At 56.6% G+C, this 8,734-nt stretch overlaps 1 protein-coding gene and 1 long non-coding RNA gene across 2 annotated transcripts; one reads left to right on the plus strand and one right to left on the minus strand.

The window, feature by feature from the left end:
• Positions 1 to 534: 534 nt before the first annotated feature.
• Positions 535 to 4,889, minus strand: SIX2 (SIX homeobox 2). The gene is made up of 2 exons (XM_017811783.1): positions 4,260 to 4,889; positions 535 to 1,746 (listed from the first exon to the last, which is right to left on the minus strand). The coding sequence occupies exons 1-2, from the start codon at positions 4,817 to 4,819 to the stop codon at positions 1,443 to 1,445; spliced, it is 864 nt and encodes a 287-aa protein (XP_017667272.1). The 5' UTR covers positions 4,820 to 4,889; the 3' UTR covers positions 535 to 1,442.
• Positions 4,738 to 8,294, plus strand: LOC108495745. Its single transcript, XR_001874223.1, has 3 exons — positions 4,738 to 4,820; positions 7,651 to 7,753; positions 8,130 to 8,294. It is a non-coding gene; the product is annotated as an uncharacterized LOC108495745 (long non-coding RNA).
• The last annotated feature ends 440 nt before the right edge of the window (positions 8,295 to 8,734 follow it).

Here is an 8,734-nt window from a genome sequence, read left to right on the forward strand (position 1 = left end):
TAAAGAAAGGAAAAGGAGGGGAATAGAGCAATCCCTTTCCCAGCATCACTCCCGCAGACGCTTGGAAAGGCGTTTTCAGCCCAGCCGTGCTGAACTGCGGAGCAGGGTCTGGCCACACATGATTTGCCCACCTGCCCTTGAAGCGAGGTGGGGAGAGGGTGGCGGGGTGGTCGGCTTTCTGCCGGAGCCAGCGGACACCGAGCGGAAAAGCCCGCAGCCTGCATGGCCGTGCCCTCGGTGGAGCAGGTGGCTGACCTCTACTTTTCCCTCAGGGCCCGCACCGCCCGTCCTTCTCCGACTCCTGAGCTCCCCGCCCCCGCAGGGCGACTTCAACTCCCCCCGGCGCACGCCGCTTCCCCGGAGCAACGCGCCCGGGCGTTGCTCCGCGGGTCACCCCAAACGGGGCACGTTGCAGGGTCTGAACACCCGACACCGCCTTCCCCGGCATCCTCCATTAGAACGCCCGCTCTGTTCCGCTCAGGACTGAGCCCGAAAACACCCCGCGGGCGAGTGAAGCAACTGTACGCCGAGTTAGATTTCTAATTTTTATTATAAAATAAAAGCAGAAATATTTTCCAAAGAATGTATTCACATAATATAAACAAGAAACAAAACTAAGGTGAGTGACTTGTGGTTGATATTGTCTTTTAGGTCTAAACTTGAGCAGCAATTCCTCTTTTCTTTTTAAAGCCAGCTCCTGCCCACGTTGCACACAGAGGGGGGAATTCTGTCTCTGCCTTCCTCCGGGCCAGAGCCGGGCCACCACTTCCTTTTCCACACAGCAAATGGCTAAAGCACCACATGGACAAGGCCAAAGAAGCTGTCTCTCTGCATAGCATCAGCTACAAGAAGGTTACAGAGTCTGCCTAGAGCGCGTGTTGCTGCTATAACTTGTCTACAACTTTTGTATTCTTAGTTGAAATTGTACATCATACACCTGCCACGGATACATAGCTACAATAGAATAACGAGAGAGATGTGTAACTTCCAAACAGGCATGGCAACAGCAGCCTTGCGTTCCATTTTCCTCCCCACACCCCGAAAAAAATATTACAATGTGCCTCTTCCCACACAGACCGGCCCGATCGAGTGACACCACTGAGAGATTCGTGAAATTAAGGCTGGAAAGAGCTGCTAAACCGATCCCCCTTACAGCCTGCCGTGAAAATCACAGCTCCTGTCCAATAGTCATTAAACGCCTGAGCCCCCCTGTAAACAACTCTTAAAGCTTTTCACAACATCACTGCCCACAGTTGAGTCTGCTACCTTGCAAACCTGCAGCCAGCCTTCTGCCAAAGGGCACAACACATCCACTAAGGTGTTTGTCATCTCTTTCAAAGTCTCTGGTAAGATTAAGGGGGGAGAAAAAAAAGGAAAGAAAAAAAAGGAAAAAAAATAGAGTAAAGGAGGGCTGGTGCCAAGGAGGGAGCGTGTACACTGTTTTAAGAGCCCAGATCTACCAGGTTAGACGACATGGGGTTGAGGATGGAGTCCTGCAAGCTGTGGTGGTGCATGGAGTCGGCACTGGGCACGGGGATGGCGCTGGGGCCCTGGGGGTGGCCCAGGCCGTGCAGGGGCTGCAGCCCGGGATTGGAGCTAAGCAGCAACGCGGGGCTGGAGGAGGTGTGATCCGGGGTCCCTGACGGCGTCTTCTCGTCCTCTGAGCTCCCCAAAACTGTCTTATTCCCGTTCATTGACGCCGAAAGCGGGTTGTGGCTGTTGGAGTTGGAATTCTCGTTGTTTTCCCTATAGGAAACACAAAAGAGGGAGGGAAATCACCGTGTGGCCGTCGCTCCGGGGCGCACACCGCTGGAGCGGGGGCGGCGGGGAGCTGGGTCCAGGGAGCAGCGAGTGGAGGGGAGTGCAAAAACAGTAGGTTCGAAAACTGCAAACCTCCAAGGTCTCTTCATCTGGCACTAAGGTCTAAGGTCCGCTGAGCTTGTAAACAGTGTCTCCCACTAGCCCAGCGGAAAGTGTCACTTTGCCAAAACGTAACTTTCTGCGTCCAAAGGGTTTGCATAGCATGAGGAGGGAGGCGGAAGGGAGGAAGACATTAAAAAAAAAAAAAGTACTTTTTAACTTTAAAACTGCTCTAGGACCTGAAGAGAAATTTGGCCATGATTTCTCCTGGGAAGGCCAAAGTCCGGCGAACTCCAGGCAGAATGGCTCCGTGCAGCAGAACAGCCTCCCGGGCTCACATCAGGAGGAAAAGTCTTTTGCTTAAGACGTGTTTTTTTCCCGCCTCGCCCTGAGCCTAAAGCTCAAAATATAGCCCAATATGGAAGATAAGGCAAGCGAACAGAGTTAACTCGGCCCTCTTGGGAAATGCTCCGCGCGGCCTCCGCTACCACTCCATCCCGACTTGGACGGCGGTGGGCGCAGCCAGGGTGGCCCCTCGCACGGCTCCGCGGCGGGGATAGTCAGCACCGCCGGTGTGCCTACCGACAAAGGCTCGGAAAGGCAGTACGTAGTTTCGAAATTCATCACCGGGTAAATACCGAGAAATCGCTGGAGGCTGGCCAACCCCTTGCAGATACATCTATATACTTATATATCTATATTTTTTTCCGAAATGAGAGCAGCAAGTTGGGGTCCCTTCAAAGTGTACGCGGCCTTTACACATAGCCTTCGTAGAAATACTTTAGTCACAGTCCTGCCTGAAATACTGAAGGCAATGCAAGTCTATTTAAAAGCTTCTGAGGAAGTTTTGAAACACACTATCTGGCAGAGGGGCCCTATCCTGAAGGATTTGGAGAAGTTAAGCCATTGCACTGACGGTTTTTCCTCACTAAGGGCTGCAGGATGTGGCTGGAGACACTTAGTGCCAAAAAAATAAAAATAGACAAGAAAGCTCTGTTTGAACAAGTTTCCTTGAGTGAATGGCAATCCCATGAACGGTCTGTTTTCCAACGCCTGGAGTGTAATATTAGGTTGAGTGTATTTTTCAATGTCAAAAATCTTATTTGTCTCTGGAGACCTTTAAAATTTGATTCCGCGGGAAGAAAAAAAAAAGGAATGGAATAAGTGTAACCTTCATTTCCTTTGGATATTTGAAGGTGAGTCCCTGCTATCAGCAATAAAAAGGATCTCTAACATCTCGTAAAACCAACACTTGTGAGGATTTGAAGTAAAATTAAAGCGCTAGCACCGTTTCGTGAAATGAACAGAGCAAATCTGTGCCCGAACCTACCGGGCTGCACAGCTGCGCGGCCGCGGCGCTGCCCGTTTCCAAAATACGATAGGCAGTGAGTCTCGAAAGATAGAAGTTACCTCAGAGGCAAGGATCTACAGGAGATTTCTGATATATCAATTGACCGCGCAGCTCATACGATCAGGTCCGTACGGACTGGGCAATTCAGCGAACTAGTGAATGCAGTTGAAGGACCCTTTTTGCTTCTTCGAACCTTTGTGTCTTCCTAAGGCACAGGGACTGCTGATGACTTTTCAGTCATCCCGAATACTCAAGGATGTAGGCATTAACCTCTGCCCGGCAATTAATAGTCCCTTCACTCCATTTAACGTGAAAAGCACAATCGCAGAATCATGTTCGTCCTAAGAACATACACCTATTGACATGCGTTCATGAACACCTTACTGAGTAGGGAATAAGAACTGCAATGTCACGAGCGAGGCAAGAAGTTGCTCTGCTCAGTCCTTGTCCAGGTCTCCCGCCGCACGCCAGGAGCCGACGACACTGGACATATTTGCTAAACGCGTTCAGACCTACGTGTTTCCCTCTGCCCCTCGGCTTTCTCTTTCTGCACCGGAGTAACCCTCCAGGACACGCTCTGAGCTGTACGGGGCGCGGAGCCCTTGCCCTTGGGCCCCGCCGCCGCCCGCCTGTCCCGACGGGCCGCAGACTCCCACACGCACCTCCGGCCATAGCGCCCGGCTGGGCTTCACTCCGGGTTGCCCCGGAGAGGCGGTGGCCGCGTTGCTTTACTGGGAGTCGCCGCTGGCCGTGGGGAGCGACCCCAGCAACAGAGGCTGCCCTAGGGCCGCCGCGTCGGCTGTGCTGGGAATGGGGTGTCGGCGGGGAAGGGGTCTCGGCTGCCTCTCCCGAGGCTTCTTTCGGCGGACAGAAGCCCTCGCCGAGAGCCCAGCTCGTTCGCCGCTGGCTCTTTGGGCGCCCCCGCGGCGGACAGCCCATCCCCTCCCGGCGGGCCTCCCGCAGCCGGGGCCGGGGCAGAGCGGGAGGCGTGGGGCGAGCGGCGGGGTCGGGCAGCCGCGAGAGCAGGGGAAGCCGTGGGGAGCCGTACCTTTCCTTGGCCTCGGCGGCGCGGTCCCGCTGCCGGCGGTTCTTGAACCAGTTGCTGACCTGGGTGGTGGTGAGGCCGGTGGCCTCGGCCAGCTCCCGCTTCTCGCGGGGGGACGGGTAAGGGTTGTGGGCGTACCACTCGCGGAGGACGCTGCGGCTCTTCTCCTTGAAGCAGTAGCTTGTCTCCTCGCCGTCCCAGATGGAGCGGGGCAGCGGGAACTTGCGGCGCACCCGGTACTTGCCCACCGCCCCTAGGGGTCGCCCCCGGAGCTTCTCCGCCTCGATGTAGTGCGCCTTCAGCCAGAGCTGCTGCAGCTTGGGGTGGTTGTGCGCCGAGAACTGGTGGCTCTCCAGGATCTTGTAGAGCTCGCGGAAGTTGCCCCGGTGGAAAGCCACCACCGCCTTGGCCTTCAGGACGCTCTCGTTCTTGTGGAGGTGCTCGCAGGCAGGGAGGGACCAGAGGAACCGCCCCAGCCGCTCGATGTTGCCGCCTTGCTGGAGCACCTCGCAGACGCAGGCCACTTGCTCTTGGGTGAAGCCAAAAGTCGGGAGCATCGACATGGTGAGCCCTGCCCCGCCGCGCGCCCTATGGCCTCATAGAGGGAGCGGCGCGGGGCAGCGGGCAGCGCCCGGCATGCGGGGCCGGCCCCGGGGCGGCGGCGCCCGGCGGGGCCCGCTCGGGCGTCACGGCCGGGCACGGGGGGCCGCGTCCATCGGCGGCGCCCGGCCCCGGGGCGGTCGCGAGAGCCGGGGAAAAAAGACGAAGAGCGACGAAAAAAAGCCTCGAGAGCCCGAGCGCGGGCGGCTTTTCCCCCGGCCGCCGCCTCCTTTTTGTAAGTCCAAGTTGCGAGAGTAACTTCGTGCCTCTTTTGTCTCCTATCTGCAGCGCTCGCAGCGGCCGCGGCTCTCACACCCCCACCCCCCTCGGCCGACGGTTTGGGATCTCCCTGTTTCCCCCCCAACCCCCACCGCCAGATCCCACATAATATAGTGGTAAAGCCCTGCTCCCTCGCTCTTCTCCCTCTCGGAGTTTTCCCCCCTTTCTTTCTCTCTCTCTCTCTCTCTCTCTCTCTCTTTTTTTTTTTTTAATAATATTATTCTAAGCTGGCATGAAAAGTGATTATCCGCGCTGTGATTGGTCCGGTTATCTGACCCGGGGACTGCCAGCAGAAGACAATAGTTTTAGTCAAATTATTTGCCATGGTGACGCTGTCAATCAGGGGTAACCCGATCTGTTTTGAGGTGGCTCCCCGGCTGGGTTGACAGATTGCTCAGATCCACTCAGAGGCGGCCCTGCGAGCTGAGATATTAGCTAGCGAGAGAGAAATTTCCGCCGTGATTGACGCTGCAGGCGCCCGTCGGGGGAGAGGGGGAGCGCCGGAGAGCGGAGCCCGAGCCCCTGCTTCTCGCCGCAGGGCGCTGCGGCGCGGCGGGACGGAGCCGCCTCCCCGGCCGGGCCCCGCCGCCCCGTCTGGATCCCGCAGTCCCGTCCCGACCCCGCCGCTCAGGACCTCGGGCTCTGCCGTCCTCGGCACCCGCGGCTGCGGTGGGGAGAAAAGCCCGTCTCAAGCCCTTGCAGAAAAATTTCTTCCTAAATGCTTTCGCTTAGCCCCCCTCCCCAGAACCCAGTAACCGCTGTCGGAGAGTTTTATATGGAAGGGGCCTCTCATGTACAATGGAGACCCTGTTCGTGACCTGGGATCCCATTACACGCTGGTCGTACCTGCCCGGGAGCGAGGAGAAGGCATGATGATATGGGATTGCCTCTCCATGAATCGCCGACCGTGCCCCACCACGCTCTGGCGTGCAGGGCCCTGGCGTTTGTGATCACTGGACGCCGGACATTTATTTATACTCGATTTCCAGGAGCGTGTCGGGATGTTTCATCCAGGAGAGGAACACGTGTAAAAGTGTAAAAGTCAGAAGCACTTCGCTTGATTAGACGGACACTTTATCACCCACGCTTGCCCATTACACACCGAGTTTTAAGTTTACTGACTCTGCGGGGTAGGGATCCTTATCCTTTCACATCCCTTTCGGTCTACACAAAGTGAAAGGCGAGGGAGAAAGTTGTGCAAGCTGGAAGGTCGAGGGAGCGGGTGCGATGAGCGGGTGAAGGGAGCCGCGGTGCTTCCTCGGGAGCGGCGCTCAAGCTGCGCGGCCGGACGGGGCCGTCGGGGCAGAGGCTGGCGTCGGGGCTCGCCCAGGTGAGGGCACTCGGGAGGAGCCTCCCGACCACAAACTCAGGGCAGTTTCCACGGCCTGTAATGTACCCCTTTTGTGGAGAAATAATAATCCCACAAGCTCTTTCTACGCTATTTGCAGCCCTGACAGGAGAGGTCTCTGCAATTGTGGGTTCCTGCCACGGTACCTTTTTAGCCGCCCCGGCGCGTCAGGGATTTAGCGAAGTCACAAGAGACCGGGCTGCGGCTTCCCACCTCGCAGCCTGAGCCTCCGCGGCTGATGGACGGAGCCTCCGTGCCGGCCCGGGCGGGCGCAGCGGCCGTCCCGTGGGAAGGCGAGGCTGGGGTGGCCGGCGCGCAGCCCAGCGGCTCCCGGCGGCGGCGACTCCCGGCGAGAAGCCACGCCAGGGCTGCGGCCAGGGGAAATGCGGCGGGGGAGGGAGGCAGGAGGAGGAGGAGGAAGAGGGCGGGGTAGGGGGGCAACGGATCAGCCCGCGTCCAGCTCTCACCATGTCCGGACGCCTGTGCGTATCGGCGGCGTATGTCTGTACTTTCTCGAATGCATTCCACTGTGGAAGCTACGTGTCCTCCTACCTGTCCGTCCGGGCTTTTCCCGAGTGCTGCCATAACGAAAGTGTCAAGCGGGCGGTTCCCGCCCTGGATCTCCCAGGGGCGCAAAACAGAGGCTTCTTTTTCGGGGCGAGAAAGAAACAAGCCAAATTCGTTTCAAACAAAATCGGGGATGTTGGTGATGGCCCGGTAAAGCCCCTTGCATGATTTTCCCTTCGTCCCTTTATAAAATGAGCTCTCGACTGCTTAGTGCCTCTATTCCGGCCGATCTCTGCAGGATTCAAGCTGTGCTTGTTTGTAAACGAAAGCATCCCGATCTCAGTGCTTCCTAGACAACCTAAGCAGCTGGATAGTTCGCAGCCGTAACGCACAGTGACGGGACGGGCAACCGATCCTCTTCAAATGTTATTCTGAGCAGAAACGGGAGAGAAACACAAATCCCTTCTCCCATCCCCGACCTCTGCGCACACACACCGTGTGCCTTCTGCTCCCTCCCGTAATGGGGACCGTGGAAATACAGAAAAGTGCTAGAGAGGTCTGATTTGCGTCTCCCGCCTCCCCGCTACCATGCTCGGTCACCCCACGCTTATTAGGGATATACCTGCCTGCTCTTCCTCTCCTTCCATCTCACAACCACAGTGGTTGAATCTGAACGGGAGCAGCTGTTCGCCCTAGCCGGAAAGGAGATGTCAAAACCTGTTGCGTGGATTTAGATCTGAGAGTCTTCTTAGCACCCTAAAATGTGAGTACAGAATCTACATGCTAGCTTTTCCGTAGGCGCTTTCACTTTACGCTGCAGTTTGCTTGTAGCGTGAGTTCACTTCCCAGAGAGCTGGGCAGAGGCAGGGCTACCCCCTTCCCGGGCACCCTGTATCAGTTTGCGTCCTAGAGCAATTGCAAATTAGTGACATCTGGATCCAAATTCTGTATAACTGCTTTTAACCTTCTGAAACAAAAAAAAAATTCCCGTACATGCAAGTAGACAGAGCAGATACTGGCAGCAAAGCCGCGGCACGGGGGGAATAACATTGCAGTGCCTGGCGAGGGAAACAGGCGATCGGGCGAGGAGCTTTTTTTGGTTTTTGCTAAGGAGCTCGTTCGCTGCCATTATATTTCAGAGCAGGAGGCGCGAATCGCCTGTTCACGTTTGCTCCAGGTCCGACAGGATCTTTTCACTTGGCTGCTGCTGGCTGTCTCCAGTTTAGCTACTGCGGAAAGTTTTATTTGAGGCGATCCAAAAGGCGAGTTTCATCCCGGCCCCGACTGCCACTTTACCCAGGGCCCACTGGGCAAGCGCCTCACCCCTCCGAGCAGTCATTGCCGCACACGCAGCAGCGTGTGAAACATCATTGTGAAATATGAGTGAAATAAAAAGACCGTTTTTATCTTAATGCTCCTTCCATTAACTGGGATACAGACTGTCTGAGGAACAGGGTGAAGGCGGCCGTGTCTCTTAAGAGGAGCCTTTCCTGGCACTGCTTAGTGCCCACGATTGAGTGCAAAGGTAGCGCTGCAGTTATCTGAAAATCGCCTTCTCGGCTACGCCTTCACCCTTTCCTCGTAGACAGCAGCCTGTGATGAAGGCTGCAGGCCCGCATGGTTCCCGTTAAAGACACCACTAAAGACAGGAGCTGATTCACCCCAAACTCCTGCCTTGCACCTTTCCGCCAGCCCCCATGACCACTGCCTTTGAGGAGCCCCTTACCCTTTTTACCGAGCCGCT

This window comes from Lepidothrix coronata, unplaced genomic scaffold (assembly GCF_001604755.1).
Source record: "Lepidothrix coronata isolate B3197 unplaced genomic scaffold, Lepidothrix_coronata-1.0 Scaffold33, whole genome shotgun sequence".
Classification (NCBI taxonomy): domain Eukaryota; kingdom Metazoa; phylum Chordata; class Aves; order Passeriformes; family Pipridae; genus Lepidothrix; species Lepidothrix coronata.

Excerpts from the sequence above, each read along its gene's own strand:
- SIX2 (XM_017811783.1), bottom strand. The coding sequence starts at position 4,819 with ATGTCGATGCTCCCGACTTTTGGCTTCACCCAAGAGCAAGTGGCCTGC. Across the intron at positions 1,747-4,259 it reads GCCGCCGAGGCCAAGGAAAG|GGAAAACAACGAGAATTCCA; the intron begins GTACGGCTCCCC and ends TGTTTCCTATAG.